The 17,162-nt window shown below is 38.8% G+C and overlaps 2 protein-coding genes across 13 annotated transcripts in view; one reads left to right on the top strand and one right to left on the bottom strand.

Moving 5' to 3' along the window:
• The first annotated feature begins 1,011 nt into the window (after positions 1-1,011).
• LOC106947375 (intelectin-like) lies at positions 1,012-6,791 on the top strand. The gene is made up of 7 exons (XM_015032342.1): positions 1,012-2,071; positions 2,153-2,296; positions 2,462-2,709; positions 3,166-3,324; positions 3,412-3,529; positions 3,620-3,723; positions 3,807-6,791. The coding sequence occupies exons 1-7, from the start codon at positions 1,990-1,992 to the stop codon at positions 3,948-3,950; spliced, it is 999 nt and encodes a 332-aa protein (XP_014887828.1). The 5' UTR covers positions 1,012-1,989; the 3' UTR covers positions 3,951-6,791.
• A 16-nt stretch (positions 6,792-6,807) lies between these two features.
• Positions 6,808-17,162, bottom strand: part of slit2 (slit homolog 2 (Drosophila)) — a 112,975-nt gene continuing 102,620 nt past the window's right edge. For 8 of the 12 annotated variants that reach the window (XM_015032339.1, XM_015032329.1, XM_015032330.1 and 5 more), the window contains 10 exons: positions 15,587-15,726; positions 14,457-14,480; positions 12,313-12,406; positions 11,990-12,127; positions 11,021-11,261; positions 9,897-10,027; positions 9,660-9,814; positions 8,787-9,138; positions 8,487-8,701; positions 6,808-7,064 (listed from right to left, as the gene is read on the bottom strand). In XM_015032339.1, coding sequence (XP_014887825.1) covers positions 6,808-7,064; positions 8,487-8,701; positions 8,787-9,138; positions 9,660-9,814; positions 9,897-10,027; positions 11,021-11,261; positions 11,990-12,127; positions 12,313-12,406; positions 14,457-14,480; positions 15,587-15,726 — 1,747 coding nt within the window. Of the gene's footprint in view, positions 7,065-8,216; positions 8,261-8,486; positions 8,702-8,786; positions 9,139-9,659; positions 9,815-9,896; positions 10,028-11,020; positions 11,262-11,989; positions 12,128-12,312; positions 12,407-14,456; positions 14,481-15,586; positions 15,727-17,162 lie in introns of all 12 variants that reach the window. The other 4 variants (XM_015032334.1, XM_015032337.1, XM_015032338.1 and 1 more) reach the window with 2 other exon arrangements.

Raw genomic sequence — 17,162 nt, 5'->3', positions numbered from 1 at the left:
TCCCATTGGATGGTGTAATTTATGGTACCATCAAGGATCAGCACTCAGGTTTTTATGAAATTGCATTGCAGATTGCTCTTGGGCGTTAGAGCAAACAGCTGCCTCAGGCACTCCCACTCACTGGAAGCAGAGGTAAGCAACGTCACACCCAGCACACAAACTTCAAACCATGAAACTAAGATTGCTTTATATGGTGAGATTATAAATTATAATTTATAATCTAATAAACTTCTCCACAACTTTATCAGTGACATATTTTTTTTGTTGCTTGACCTTAATGATGGTGTTTATTAACTTGTGTTGTCTAACAGACCTCAGACGTTCATAGGACAGCTATGTCGTATTGCTTTTAAAAAGTGGGGCACTTTAAGTAGGTGAATTCTAAAGGAAGTTGGTGGCATTCAGTTTGTTTCAGGAATATCAGAGAAAAGGGGGCTAAATATCATATTTTGATGTATTTATTAAATTAAAATCCAATGATCATTTTCTTTCCCATTCACCTTTAGGTGCAACTTATGATCACACTGTTGCAGCATAGCAAAAAGCTCCATTCAACCTAAATACGTATTAACATACCATACATATCACATTCTGCAGACATTATGCATGCATGAACCGGTTAACTGTAATATCGGCCATGTCCCAGAGACAATAGGGTCATGGCTTTATGTATATCTACGCATGCAACACAAGTATTGTATATGCAGCCACCACTACACAACCACGGTCCCCTGACACATGACCAATTTACACACAGAACATTTGTAATACATCCATAATCTGATAATTCTGGATTAGAAGTGCTCAGTGTCAATCTTCTGCCACAATACTTTTTAATATTTTGATATAAGCAGAGCTCCAAATTTGTTCATGTAGACCCATTGGGCCATGTATAGCTTCTTCCATACACAAGATGTCATACAATTCATATAGCAATTTTTCAATTAGAAAACAATTTAAAATGTTTTGCAATTTAACCTTTTTAGTCCTTTTTGGTCCAATTTAGTCCTTTTTGCTGCAAGAAATACAAGATTGGCTAATTTATAATCATTTTAGGTATGAAAGTCAGCAGCTCTATTGCTTAACAAACATATGGCTGGACAAACAATAAGATTTATACTAAGCATTATTGAAGCAGCTTTAACAATTTGATTCCAGAAAAGTTTCACATCTGGACAATACCACCACAAATGGAGTAATGACCCCTTTTCCCCACATCCATTCCAGCAAAGCTCTGAGGACCAAGGGCCAATTTATTTGAGTTTGGGTGGAGTTACATATGCATGGAGGATAATGTAGCAGATTCAGGTATTTTTGTTATGTTTCTCCATGTTTGTTTCCAGTCTATGGGATTTTGATATACTAGGTCACGTTTCCAGTGGGATTGAAGTTTACTGTTTGGGTTTTTCCCCCCTGAATTTTACGTATATTGACCTCTAACAGATCACATTTCAAGGTGGGGATACAGTTTAGCATGTTCCAACATGATAAGCCACTGGTAACACGATCATTCAGTAGTAGACAGTGATATTAATGTATGATAAGCTGTAGAAACACTGTATCTTGAAACTAGTTAGACTCTGGGTCAAAGCAAGATAAGACCTCTGACAGAATTAGGACACTGTTGTCTCCAGGAAGTCAGAGGAATTAATAAGGTCACTGCCAAAAGCTCATTACTCAAAGTACAAAGATTAGCTTGCACACACACACACACACACACATATATAGTCATATATGTGTGACCAGTAACCAGCTATATATGGTTACCAGTATACATCTGAGAGGAATGACTGACAACAATCTGAGGAATACGTTTCAGTTGTTTTCCAGCTAAAGTGCATAAGGAAACAGGTATTACTCTTTACATTATTTTACTCTATGTCAGCCTTGTTGTCCTCTTGGAGAAAAAGTTTTGCATTGTTTTCATTTTAATGGTTAAAATTAAATGGTGGCTGTTTCACAAACTTTAAATCATTCTATTCTGCAGACATGCTTAGCCGCGCACTCTTATTGTTGGGGATTTTTCTGATCTTGGAGCATGGGTCGCCTATAGATGTCTTTACACAAGAAGGTAAAGTGTGGCTCATGAGAATAAACATTTGCTCAAACATTTATTTCCTTTACATCTTTTAAAATCTGACTTTATTTTCAGCAACTGACCTCCCTGGAGGTATTGTGGAAGATACAGAGAACCTCACCAGGACAAACTTTGAACGGTTGAGGACATTGAGCGACAGATTCAAATACATTGCACGGAGCTGTAAAGAAATTCTGGATAATCACAGTGAACGAGAAGGTAGGAATGCTTGACCTGTTGACGTATATTGCTGTTCAAGCCTAAACATTTTTTTTAAATTTAATTTAAAATGTAATAACTTCCAGAGCATGTTTAGAATAAACAGCCAGAAATAAGAAAATCACATTGTGAGTCACTTGATCTGTATTGGTGTCATGTCTCCAGATGGGATATACTACCTGACCACAGCTAATGGGATGAAGTATCAGACTTTCTGCGACATGAACACTGCTGGAGGCGGCTGGACTCTGGTGGCCAGTGTCCATGAAAACAGCATTTATGGAAGATGCACTGTGGGGGACCGCTGGTCCAGTCAGCAGGGTAACAATCCAAATCTGCCGGATGGAGATGGAAACTGGTCCAACAGAAACACCTTTGGTTTAGTAGAGAGTGCCACATCTGATGATTACAAGGTCAGAAAGCAGACTGAATATTCTCAACATTATATTACTTATATACATTACATTATATACACATGTTGCTTGTGTAAGAATGTAGCAATAAGTAGGATTTTTTTTTCCCCGCTGATATGCGACTTGCACTGACTGGAAACTTTTAACCATTAACACTATCCAACTGGCTTTGAAAGCACTGAATGGGGTTGATTTAGTCAGAATTTATAGTGCTATGCTCTATAGTCATAATTATGGAATTATATATATTTTATTGGTATTTTATGTGATATATAAACACAAAGCAGTTTTTATTAGTTATTAGAGTAAAGTAGGATCAACACGTCACACTTTTTAGTCTTATTTGAAAAAACATAAAGTCCTTAATTGTTGCTTGACAATTATGCAGTATTTTGTGTTTGTATATCCCATAAAATCCTCCCATGCCATAATGACAGACGCAGCTTGTGTTTCCAGAATCCAGGTTACTACGACATTGCTGCTAAAGACGTGTCTGTGTGGCACGTTCCCAACAACTTCCCGATGGAGCACTGGAACCTGGCAGCTATTCTCCGCTACCACACTGAAAACAACTTCCTCCGTCTTTATGGGGGAAATCTCTTCAATCTGTTTAAGGTAAGGCACAACAGCCAAAACTGAAATTGTTTCTGATGTTCCTACTAGTCTATGTGCATTAATGACAAATTTGTCACATTTTTGCAGCAATTTCCAGTAAGGTACAACATTGGCTCGTGCTCCAACAGAGGACCAGCGATTCCCATTGTGTATGACCACGGAAACAGGGAGTCCACCAGAAATTTATATGGACCAAAGTCAAGAAGTAAATGGAATAAAAAAAAAACTTTTTTGATTCCATGTAACTGAACACTTAAGCTTTACATTGTGTTCTTATTTCTGTTCCACAAAAAAGACGAGTTTGATCCAGGCTTCATCACATTCAGAGCTATAAACAATGAGCGAGGAGCCATGGCTATCTGCTCTGGGGTCAAACCCAGAGGGTGCAACTCCGAACATGTGAGTCTCAACAGCTTTCTGTCCGAGTCTGCTGCTATTCAGATGATGCATGATGTAACAATCCTGTGTTTTTGTACGTCCAGTACTGCATAGGAGGAGGAGGATATTTCCACCCGGACCAGTGTGGATATTTTCCATCTTTTGACTGGGACAGGCTGGGAAGAGAACAAGGCTGGAGTGCCTCCAAGGAGATGACTGAGTCTGCTGTCCTTCTGTTTTACCGCTGAGGTAAAACAGAAGATTGATTGGTGAGCTGGATTTAAACTAGATTTAAACAGCTCACCAGTAGATGGCACTACAGTACAGCGCATTTAAAAATATATAGATGAAGGTTTGGGCCGATTTAAACAGGTAGCAGTGAGAAAATTAAAGAGAAAACAACATATTGGATACCTATAGATGAAAATAAATATATAAATAAATATATAATGCTCCAAGTAAAGACGGACCCCTGAGAACTTAAAGTAAAGTCATAATTAAGCATATGCACAAAGCTTGTGCTGATAATAATTAAACAGATTCATTGGAAGAGATGTAAAGTACCTTCAAACTATGTATTGTAGAAAAACTTGCTGTATTTTCAATAGAAAATGTTACTTTGTGTTTTTTCAGATGTCTGAGTGTATTTAAAGAGATTTTTGATGAGCCTTGAGCAGCAAAACAAGTTCATCAGAAGTTGTTCAATTTTGTGCTACAACAAAAACAGAAACCTTTTTGGAAATAAACATGCAAATGTAAAGAAAGTCAAACAGGATTAAAAAAAAACAATGGCTAGATGTTTTTTTTTTTTTTACAAAGCTTCTGTGCCAGATTATGCTACTGCAACAAATGGGTGAATAAGTTGAAGTTTTTCTTTTTTTTCTTTCTTTACACATCTTTACTAGTGATGTTCTGGGTGATTGCTGCCAAGTATCTAATGATACATTACAAATAACATAACTCAAAAACTCTACCTGTGGTGAAAAACTTACTCCCCATCATCCTGAACATGCAAACTCTTGTACAAATCTTAGTGGCATTATTACGGTGTAAGAGTCAAAGCATATTCAAGTAAAATGTCAAATATCTAAATTCAACTGAGGAACTTCAACAAATCCAGAAAATTGCTTTTCACAAATACTGTGCTTCCAGTACACTGAGCTAATTTGCACAGAATAATGGACACAACTTAACAAACAAAACCAAAAAGACTTTCCAAATGATTTCCCAGCTATGCACTACTTGTGTTTATCCATCACATATAATAAAATATATTAAACGCAGTTTAATATGGTTGTGGTTGTAATTTTATAAAATGCAGAGTCAGAGGTTTTTCAATACTCTCGTAAGGGATTAAGAACAGGCAAACAGGGTAAAATGTTTTAATGTTACAAAATATTTAACAGGTGATGAAAAAGAAGTACAGTGAGAATAAAACCAAACATAACAAATCCTACCATGGGTTCCAATTTGCAATAATTGTCTTCGATGAGTTGCGGGGATGATCTCTCACGCAGAGCTTGGCAACAAGAAGGGAAAAGATGAGAAGTGTGAGGTAAATATTGTGTTTAATAAACAAACATCAGTCAGGAAACTGACATTAGTCTAGGGATGAAGAGAGAGGGAGAATATAAAGCACAATGTACATGTGGAGAGGAGTTGATGGAGGAGTGAGGGGGTCATATTCATCTGTTACACAAGGCAGCCCCAAACAGGAAGGAGCAGGAAGCTCTATATAACATACAGATCAGGATCCAAGTCTACGGTACAAAAAACTTAGCAGCAACATGTTAACATCTGAGACCAAAGGGGCTAACAAAGTAGTTTCATTTAGAAAAAAGTCACAGTATGTTTTAAATTTGTTAAAAAGGTAAAAAGAGTTCTCTATGCATCCGCTAGGGTCAATGCTACTCACAAAGTCTGTGTGGAGTACATAGGTGGGGAAATCTATACATTTATACTCTAATATAAAGAACCTTCTGGTAATGGCACAGTACAAACTCTCAGGAAACGCGACAAAAATATACAATGTCTTCACGTCACATTTGCAGATTAAAATGTAACTAAGGTCTCTGGCAAGCACAAAATGTTTCAGTGATCAAAAACAAAACAAAACTTTTCTTACACCAAAAATAAAGGACACCGTTTTTGTTAGTCAGCTATCTTGACAGAGTATGTCTTTTTAATACAAAAATAAGGACAAATATAAATTAATATATATTAAAAGACTCAGGCTGATACATGGGGAATCTAGTGAATAAGTACATGTATTTATGATACAATAAATACTTGTCATTCATGACTCGGGGGTGGGGGTACACAAACAGAGAGCTGTGTGGTTGACCAGTTTTTTTTCTGCAGGTGCATGTGTGAGTCTCTGTGTGTGTGTGTGTTGTTGTTGTTGTCGTTCAGTAGCCGCAAAAAGAGCCAGGAGATTGGACGCAGCTGTGTGTACGATCATGCACACAGTCACAGAGGATTCAGCAGGTCTGCTGATGGAGCCTGTGGTGGTTTCTGAGTTGCGTTTGTGTGTATGTGGGGGGTAACCGCTGCCCACACTGTGCCATGCTTTAAGGCAGCTCCTCCTAGTGGTGAGTCTGTAGTACTACCATTTACAGTTACTCCAAAAGATGCACAACTCAGAGACGGGACGCAGGATGTCTACTGTAAAGTGGTGAGCCGCCGCTTCTCCAGGGAATAAAAACATTGTGGCACCACTGGAGCTATCACGACCAACAAAAAGAAGTAGATGAAGAACAATGTTTTTCTTTTTTTGTCTTTTTCCCCACTTCATAATAAAAATAAGTCTGCTTTTGTACTTTACAATACAATTCAAAATCCCCCCAGAGGAAGCATCGGTCATCAGTCCAGCACTGACAGGAAAGGTAGCTATTTTTTTTATTTATTTGTTTCTCTTGTGTTTTTCTTTTGCTTTTTTTTTTCTTTTACTTTTTTTGGGGGGCTTTTAAAAAAAAATCAGGGTGCTGGGGAATAATACTCCTGGGGTGTGGAGAATTTCCTCACAGGGAACACAAACAGATGAGCAATCAGGTAAGGATGGCAGGAGCTCTGTCAACAAAAAAAAAAAAGAACTTCTCTTTTGTTTTACGAAGAACACTTTGTACAGCCGCACTTGACAACCTTTTCTACTTCCTGGACAAAAGAAGACCCATCAGTGCACTGGAAGGTGTATTTCCTGCGTTTGCTACGGAGGGGGGTGCAGCAGGTGCCCTGTCCGTCTGCTCCCCCCGGGCAGCTGCCTCGACACTCTAGACGGGAGACCTTCTCCTGGGTTTGGCACGCCGCGTAGCCCTGCTGTCTCTGGTAGACATCTCTGACCCGTTCCCCTCGGCAGGCCACCTCTGCAACAAAATACGTCATTAAGTCACCCAGAGTTTTCTAAGGAAGCACACCTATCTACTGTACGCCTGCAGGAACAGAGTTAAATCAACGCTATTCTGTATGCGACACAAAAGAAAGCTGTGAGAATTTTATATTCAGTGAATTCTAGAGAACATAGTGATAAATTGTCTATTCAATCAAATATCTTGAAACTAAGGGACTTGGCTAATTTTAAAATGCCATTAGTTATGTTTAAAGCTAGAAAGGTACTGTTGCCAATTAATTTCCAAAAGTTCTTTGTCTTAAGATGAAGTGATATAAATAACAAAAAGGAAGTACAATTTCAATTTCAAAAATAAAACAGTGTGTACTACTTTAAAACAAATGTGTGTTTCAGTGCACGGAGTAAAACTAAAGAACAGTTTGGATGGGGAATTGAGAAAACGCTCCACTGTAAATAAGTTCAAAACACATTACAAGAAAACAAATCATTAAGTCTTAAAAAAACGTAAGAGACGACCATAAAAAAATGATTCTGCAACGACTGAGAAAAGGGCAGGTTGATACAAGATTTTTTCCTTCTTCCTGCTCTGTTTTCACCTGTCTAGTAAGTGTTGTAAAACAACCGAATGTGTTTGTGAATTAACGATGACATTTGTTAAATGGAGTGAATGATGCAAACACTGAATGTTTGATAGCAAGAAAATTATGCGATTTGCACGGGTGCCATCCATTCATTATGATCCTGAAATTTACAGAGCTCCATAAAGCTACTCATTCTTTCACAAATGTCATCGCAGCTACTGGATTTACACAACGAGAACACTAGAACTCAAGGATTTGAAGGAGTAAGTAAATGTTTTTGGCAATATTGTGTTTGCTGTGAAAAAGGTTGGATACAAAGAACTGAAAAATTGAAACAAAAACAGAAAAGAAAATTAACCCTTACGTCTGCAAAGTTTCAGGTTTATAAGCAATGCTCTGGAATCTTTATACACTATTTGTAACACTGGTGAATTAAACATTTTGTATCAAGAATGTTCTTTAAACATCACATTTAATCTTTAGTTTTAGATTAAATGTCCTACTGGAACTAAATATTATATTTTATATGCTCGGTGAGTCGAGAACAAACTAGTTCCAGATGACAATATAGTTACACGTCATCTCACCTGAGTAGTCCCCCGCGTGGGATTAAGAGGAAGCTCTGAAGACGCTAAGTTTAAAAAGTGGAAATGTTAGCAGAGTTAGTACAGAAGCAAGAAACAATGTTAGAGACAATTTAAGACATTTGAGTAAGATTGGATTAGAAGAAGTTTGGTTAAAAGAAATGCCTTCAATAAAACGGGTTCATTAGGGTGTTATTGGACAAACAATCTCTGGTTAGCAATCGCATGCATACTTATATGTTTTGTAATGATTATTATTATAATTTTACTGACCTCTGTCACATGCCTCCCCTGTGTATCCGCTGTTACACTCGCAGTATGCTTTACCCAGGCCTGACACTCGACATTTGCCGTGTTTGCAGCGAGACAGGCTGCAGGGGTTAGCTGTATCCAGGTCCTGCGCATCACAGAGAACACCAGCAAAACCAGGCTGGCAGACGCAGGAGTAGGAGTAGGAGTTGATTGGAAGGCAGGTACCATGAATACACCTATAATGACGGGAATAACATTGAGTATAAATAAGACTTTGCTAGTTTATTTTCAATATGCTGCAGAACCTTGAATCGCACTCACTTGTTTCCATCGCAGGGATTGCTAACTTGCTGGTCACACAGAGCCCCTGTCCACCCGGGATGGCAGGTACAGGTGAAACCTTGGTGACCCGTTGGGTGGCAGTCGCCTTGGACGCAGGCACCCCTCTGGCACGGCTGGCAGCCTGGTTCCACCCCGTTTCCCAGCCACTGTCTGTAGCTCCGCAAAGTCTCTGGACCTGGAGAGCTTTGGTCACGCCCGGCTCCCAAGTTCTGGAGCTTTCCGTTGATGTAGAGGTTACGGAGGCATCCGTGGAAGCTGGTGCCGTTACGGCCTCCGGAGCTGAGCTGCAGTGCAGAAAGGCCGCCAGAAGCCGATGCCTGCTCTGGCATTCCTGTACAGAGAATCGCCACAGGTGGATCTAAAATCTGACTACAATCTGCATTAAATGGAAAGCAATTTTTGCTAAATAAGAGTTAAATTAAGGGACACTAGATACAAAAGCAATATCACACATCCAAGTATCGAGCCATGTGTGACACAATGTTATAAATATGGGACAATCCAGATCGCAGAGCTGGGGATAATCTAAACATCTCCAGTGCGCCTGCAAAATAAGCAGAATACCAAAACAGTGGATGTAAATAAAATGATATGAAGTTCTTTGTTTGGGGGTTAGTCCTCTGTTTAGGCGAGCGAAGCCTCTCAGTGGCCCATTGATAATTCAACCAAACTTTTAGTTTAGAGACATCGTTTATTGGTTTTAATTCTAAAATCAACTGTACCTTGGTTTTGATAAACTGTCTTGTTATTATCAGCAGTTATTGTTATTTATCTTGTGATGTTATTCATGCAGTAAGTTGTTAGATCAGTGACTCTTCCTGACATCCACAGACAGACGGTGTGAGTTCCTACCTCCCAGGTAAAGTGGGGAATCTAGGTTGAGCGTGGACTGTTTGCTGATGGAGCCGATGGATTTGGGGGGTCCGCCATCAATGGACAGCGACAACGTCTGGTCAGCTGCTACTAACTCCACAGAATGGAAACTACCATCATTCACCGTCTCCACACTGAGAAGGAGAGAGAGAGAAACTGAGGCAACATCTCTCATATTACAGTCTCTGGATGTCAGACATGTTTTTGAGCAAATACCTGTATATCGCAGAAGGCGGGTAGGACCCAGTGTCGTAGCTGACCCTGAGACGTCCCCTGTACAGCTCCATTGCGATGTGGTCATTGTCACCCTTGTACAACAAGACGCCGCTGTCCTCATCAGTAGCAATCTGTAAGCACAGGTGGACGTAGCTGTCAATGACATTTCTTGCAGCAGTAAAACATAAAGCCTGTGTTTATATTACTTTGGAAATTTCACAGTCATTATTAATTCCAGCACATTGCAAAGATATTCACACTTCTTGAAGTTTTCCATTTTAAGTCATGTTACAACTACAAATTGGGTTTATTTTATTGAACGTTTCTGTGGGTCATCCTTGACCAAATTCCCAGCTACTGCTGAAGAAAACAATCCACCTAGCATGATGCTAACACCGCCATTTCTCATTGTGTGGACTGTTTGTTCAGGATGATGTTCAATGTTAGCTTAGCATAAAGACCAAAGTGACTTGGATCTCTGCAGCTTCTTCATAGTTAGTATGTAATTGAAGTAAGAGGCTTGCAGGCTCTTTTTTTTACCACTCAAAAGTATTTTTTCCCAATTAAGGCTCTTGTCACCCAGTTTGCTAACCACTTTTTGGAAGGTTTGCAGCTGCGCCAAACCCTCTCCACGGGTTAAACTGTGTACTGCTAAATGTTCAAAGCTTGGGATACTGTCTCATAACATCACCCTGGTTAAAACGTGTCTATAATTTTGTCCCTACAGTAAAGACATTAGCTGCATTTAATTTTTTTTTGTAAAATAGTAATGCTCACCACACTTTTTGCTGTCAAAAACTTAAAATCTACGTAATCTTTTTAAACTTAAAAAACACAAACTACTTTGCTTTACGAAATATTTGAAAGTTTGCAGTTGTAATGTGACAAAATCTAAACATACTAAGGAGTATTAATACTCTACAAGGCTGTTTAAACACAGGCAGTGTTAAGAAATAGTTTTTAGGTTAAACTAATAATTTGGTTCATTTACCATTCAGTATCTTTTAATACATTTTAGATGCATCTTTCTCCCTAAGACAAAATGCCCATGGATATTTGGAGCAACAGTAAAGATCCGTAAATGGAACATAAAATAGTAATAAAATGAAAAGAGCTGCGTCTACCTGTAAGCTGATGTTGGTCTGTGGTGAGAGGAGGTTGGAGGGAAGCTGCAGGTAGGACTCCCGGTTGACAAAGTTCACGCTCACGAGCGTTTCACAACGCTCGCCCTCGTATCCATGGAGACATTGGCAGCGTGGGTCCGTTCCCACAACAACGCACTGAGCTCCGTTTAGGCAGTCGTGGTTGTCACAGGGACTGGTTCGAGGGAGGACCATTGGGGGAGTGAACTCGCAGAACAGCCCACTGCAACATGCATGTTGACAGGTACATTACACGTAGGACCACGGCTTGAAAATGCTCTCAGTTTTTGTGTAAAAAGTAGCTTCTCTTCACAAAACACAAAAAATGAACTTATCCTGCCTCTGTTACACTCCTGACTCACCAAGCAAGGTGATCGTAGGCCTGTATCGACTCACAAGGCTAGTTAATATCGGATCCTTTATTGTTCTTATTAATTTTTAAAAAGTCTAAAAAGTGGAATTGAGTATAGGTGGGAGCAAAAGAAAGAACATGCTCAGGGTACCAATAATGCAAGAGATTTAGATTTAGCAGGTAAAAAAAACAGCAAAAACAGAATTGATAACACTGTTGGGAAAAACTTTAGAAACATCCCAGTACAGAGCTGACAAAAACTGATATGCATCATAAGCTACGTTCACACTGCAGCCTGAAGTCACCCAAACCAGATTCAGCCTGTATCTGATCTTTTCATGACAGTCTAAACAACACAGATCAGATTTTTACAAATGCAACCCAGGAGACTTGGATATGCGGCTATAAATCAGAAATGCATCTGATCTGTTCAAATGCGACCACAGAAATGTGAACAACCATGAAAAAAAAAAAAAAAAAATCAGATTTCACAAAAACTCAGATTTGAGCATGAAGGATTGCAGTGTGAACTTAGCCACAGAGTATAACACGGTTAATGGCAGTGAAGATAATTTGCATTGTGGAGACGTATTCTTTACCTGTATCCCTCTGGACAGATGCAGGTGTATCCGTTCACGGCATCAATGCAATGACCTCCGTTCTGACACTTGTTCTCTTCACAGTCGTCATAGTCCAGCTCACACTGCTCACCTACATACCCGGGAGTGCACTCGCACCTAAAACGAGTGGAAAGATTTCTGTTAAATTATTTCACGGCCTATACCACAAACAACGTTCAAGCTACTTTTTAGCTTCCTGCATGAAAGCATCATTCAGTCCCTTTATGTCTGTGCATTTCCAAAGCTGCAGAACAAAACACCAACTCTGCGTATGTGCATGAACGGCTGCACAATCCACTCACTTGTATCCCCGAGGGGTCAAAATGCACTTTGAGTCGTGCTGACACGGGTTAAGCTCTGGGGTGCAGAAGTTCAGTTTCTCCTCGCACAACTCCCCTAGAAACACACACACATACACAAATGACATCAACAAGCTTCATTTCCCAGTGTAAAATCAAACTATAATATGATGGACATTTTTATTCTACAAGTTGATCTACGGTGTTTATTACATTCTTTGCATCAGCATTACATACAGCAAAGCATGTCTTGTGGTCTTGTGTGTGTGTGTGTGTGTGTGAGTGTGTTTGTGTGTCGTATGGGTGTTCGCTTTAATGATGGATGGCTCTCTTGTGGCCAGGACCAACACAGTGGTCTGATAAATGATCTCATTGTGTAAAATGTCATATTACAGATGAAAGTCCAGAGTGTGTCCTGATCATTAGAAGTCAAGTGAATCCCTGATGAGGCACCGGGGAATAATCCAATACTCCTGGCAGCAGAGGGTCCAGTGAGGGAATAATTACCCAGCTCTGTGGGGAACTGTGAGAGCCTATGCATGTGTATGTGTATTTATGCTTCTCAAGTGTTCAGAAAATACTGTAGAGTATTTAGAAAAAGCAATATTTGTAAAGTTAACATTATTTCTAAGTAAAAATGACCACATAACTGTGAGGTAAATACTAGGTACACTGCATGAACGCCGACTGCGTTTTCTTTCCATTCGAATATGCACGGCTCTTCTAGAACATGCTTTAATTTGGGAGAGGCATTGACGAGATCCCCTCGGGTCCGCTGAGACAGTACGGAAATGCGAAACGGGTCTTTTCTGAAGATGCTTGATCAGACTTTGATCTGAATGTCAGGATGTTACATCAACAACTTGGATATTTTCCTACTCGTCTCCGTCAGAGTAGCAGCCACTGAAGTCCCAGGACTCAATACGTGCACGGTAATAATCAGAGCTCTTCGGTTCAGTTGTCATCAGTTTGATTTGTTGTAGAAGACAATCAGAGTACAGCGTCTCCCAAAAATACCCCCAGAAGTTTTTCCACATTTTGTCATGTTACAACCACAAACTTTAATGTGTTTTATTAAGACTTTATGTGAAAGACAAACACAACTAGGCTGATAATTGCAAAGCAGAAAGAATGTCAGGACTAAAGTTTTGGAGAAGTTATAGGGTTATAAAACAACAGCCTAGAGTTTAATATCACTTGAGATATAATTAGTATTGTGGACCCTCGAAGAAATGTTTGTCAATCTAAGCTGACTGGTGGGTCAAGAAAAGCATTACTCTTCACATATTAACTTCGTGGGAGAAGCAGAAATTAAAACTTCAGGTGGGGCATTTATCGACGGAACAAATGTTAACTGTGCACTTCACATATCTGCTGTTTATAAACTAAAAAACAGAAAAGCCGTTGGTACAAAAGGTCATTAAAAATCCAGAAAAAGCCAAGAAGGCAAGTAGGAGCCAAAGTAAACATGGGGAACAAAATTTATTTAATGTACAAATAAACAACACCATTTCTAGTAGAAAAGTAATACTGCAAATCACCACAAACACACATAAAATGTGGTGGCAGCATCTTACCGTAGGGATGATTTCCTACAGGTTGCAGAATCTGGAGACCGGGGTGGAGGTCCCCACTTTTCAGATTTTTATTTAAAAATAATTGGAAAACCATGAAAATAATTCATTGTTCTCCTAATTCACAATTATGCCCTGTGGCTGTAACAGGGCAAAGTGAGGAAATAAATTTAGAAATCATTTCAGGTTTATTTCTCTTATGCATGTAAGTCTGAATAGAAAACAGAAAATTTGGAGCTTTTATGGAACTTGTCTTTCTTTCACTGCTAGATACCAAATACTTAAATAAAAAAAAAAGATAAAACAAACCAAAACTAGCAACCAACCAATTGTGACACACTTCTCTACTGTTCCACCCTAAAAAAAAAAAAAAGATCTCAAAAGCACACAAATGCACTGCTTTACTGCTGCCAACAGGCAGCTTTGCACACATTGAGCAATCTGTTCTGCTGTGGGTGACATTTCTGTGGGTTGTGGACATAAAGCACAGGGGACGGTTGAAGTTAGGGATGGTATCGGAGGAAGTAAAGAAGAAGAGAGGGACAAGAAGGACACAGAGAAGAACAGACTAACCTCTCTCCACCTCATTGGTAGCAGCTGCAACCACAAAGAAAGATGACAGATGAAAAAAACAGAAAAGCAAGACGGGAGAGAGAAGACAGCAAACAAACATCCAAAGACAGAGAGAGAACAGCGCCACAAAGGTTAGCAGTCAGAGATGATCAGCACATTGCAAAAGCAGACGAACGTGTTGCGACAGACCAGAAATAAAATAAAGACAGTTACATAAGCTCTCACCAGAGGTTTTTATTGCCTCGTCATTTGTACAGGTTTCAGAATATTTGGGGACTTTTATTGATCTTTTAAAAATGTTCTTTATTGAGGTGTGGGCAGAAAATACAATTTCACAGATTTTAAAAAAAGGAACAACTGGGCAAAGAAGTTTGGATTGTTGTAAACTTTGTCTAATCTCTTTAGATAAAACATGTAGGATAAAACCTGCACAGATTTCCTCACAGATATTTGTCCGAATGCTCCTGTGCAAAAAGCACGACCTGACCCGTCTAAAAGGATAATATGAGCTTTTCCACAAGTTTCAATCAACTAGCTGCTGTTTGGAGGTGAACATGAAGAAAGTCAGTCTAGTTCTCCCTCTTAATGATCCCATCCACTTAGTCATGCACTGGCAAAACAATACCTCAGCATAATACTACCACCACCATACAGTGATTTTTAGATGATGTTTTCAACTTGAAACAGTTTTCTTGTAGTTGAGTACATATTTTGAGTCAAAAACTATATTTTGATTCAAAACTGTATGTTTTAAAATCATTTCACTTCTGAAAATGCATCATTAAAAGCTCAAAATTATAAGATATTGATGGCTTTGCAGGAACTTCTAAATAGAAGTGTATGAATAAGGTTTGTTGGTTTTGATATTTAACTTCTATGGGTGATTTACATAAGAGGCACGTGCAATATATACTATTACCTTGAAGCAGATAATCTATTAAAAAATACAACTAAATCTTTTATAATTTAGAAAGTAGAATCTATCAGTTTTGCGAGACTGTTGCACAGTCTGAAAATATCTCCAGTGTTTTTGTGTTTGAGATCATTTAACTAATTAAATGCAGCTAAATAAATAAATAAATAAATGGAGATCCATTAAGGGAGGAAGGTCTTTGAAAGCGACGTGTTACCTGTGTATTCTGGTGAGCACATGCAGGTGTAGTTGTTGATTCCGTCCACGCAGGTGGAGTTGTTCTCACAGTCGTTGTCCTCACAGTCGTCAATGTTGATCTCACACGTGTCGCCTTCGAAGCCCTCCGGACACACACACCTGAAGTTACACATCAAGTCATACAATCAACCAATCATGAGTAAAAAAAAAAAGGAAATTACACACACAACAACATACAGATGATAATACATTTGTGATTCATAACAGTTGAGTTATTCTCTATGAATGTCCAAAGTGACTAATGGCTGCGTACCTGTAATTTATTCATACAACTTATTTTGTCACATTATTACCATAAGACACAAAGTAGAACTTAACTATGAAATGGAAGGAAAACTTTTTCCACAAAATGAAAACGTGGCATGCATCTGTATTCAGTCCCATCAACTCCGACCAGCTTCCCTGTCAAAACTGAGGCAACACGTCCCTACAGCATGACACCACCACTACCATGTTTCTCCATTGAGATGTGTCCAACTATACAACAGGATATGTGGCCATGTCAGAGAGTTTCATTTTGGTTTCATGTGACAAGATCACCTAGCTTACTTATATTAAAGAAAGACAGCCACCTTTACTCCAGAGATCTGTGTCACAAATGGTAATGTCTCTCCGCTAAGTAACTACGTCTCAGTTTAGGCACACACACACACACACACACACACACACACACACACACACACACACACACACACACACACACACGCAGAGTGCCATATTATGGGCTTAATCAAGAGCTCTTCATGCATTACACGCTCTGCTGGATGATATCTCATTATAACCAGCGATAGCACTTCAGAACGAATATATTCAAATTACTATTTAAAAAAAAATCAAACAAAGACAGAAATGTTTAAGAAGAAGAGACAAAGAGGAGACAAAGAGGAGACAAGAAGAGAAGCGATTTTATGGTTTGTTTAAGTATCTTTGTTAATATCTATTTTGCTAGCTTGCCTCCTGATGGCACTTTATCACTTGATAATCAGATTTCTTCATTGGGCCTTAATGAGCTTGAATTTTAAAGGTACTAAGAAATAACAGAATGAGTTAGTAGCTCCTGTTACTGGTGGAGAGACAATGACTGAGGATCTCATTGTGTTTTATATCCAATGAATATCCACATTTGTGTTCAGACACAAAACTATTATAGCAGCTTTTGTCTATCTGTGTTAATGTACATGCTTTGAATTGCCTGCCAGTTTACTGCTGGTACACCTGAATGTCCCCACTAAGGGACAGTACAGTCTATTCTATTGTATTCTATTCTATTAGAAAGCATTCAAGTTTTCTTCCTATCATGGCTGAAATCCTCTCCAAAATCAGCTACATTTGAGTTCATTTGTTAAATTTAATGAGTTTTAACTATAATGTTAAGCATTTTAAACAGTTGAACATCTGAATGTACTGACTAAAACCATTGGACTTGTTTTAGTTTAGCTTACATTTAATGGACATTTAATGTTTTATAATGTGTAAAATTGTCTTGAGCTGCTGTCATTTTGGCCATCACACTGTAGTGAATGACATTTTAAGTT

Source organism: Poecilia latipinna, unplaced genomic scaffold, assembly GCF_001443285.1.
Source record: "Poecilia latipinna isolate Pla-1442-1.1 unplaced genomic scaffold, P_latipinna-1.0 Scaffold237, whole genome shotgun sequence".
In the NCBI taxonomy this organism is placed as follows: Eukaryota; Metazoa; Chordata; class Actinopteri; order Cyprinodontiformes; family Poeciliidae; genus Poecilia; species Poecilia latipinna.
The sequence above is the reverse complement of the archived record's forward strand: the minus strand, read 5'-3'. Positions and strand labels throughout refer to the sequence as shown.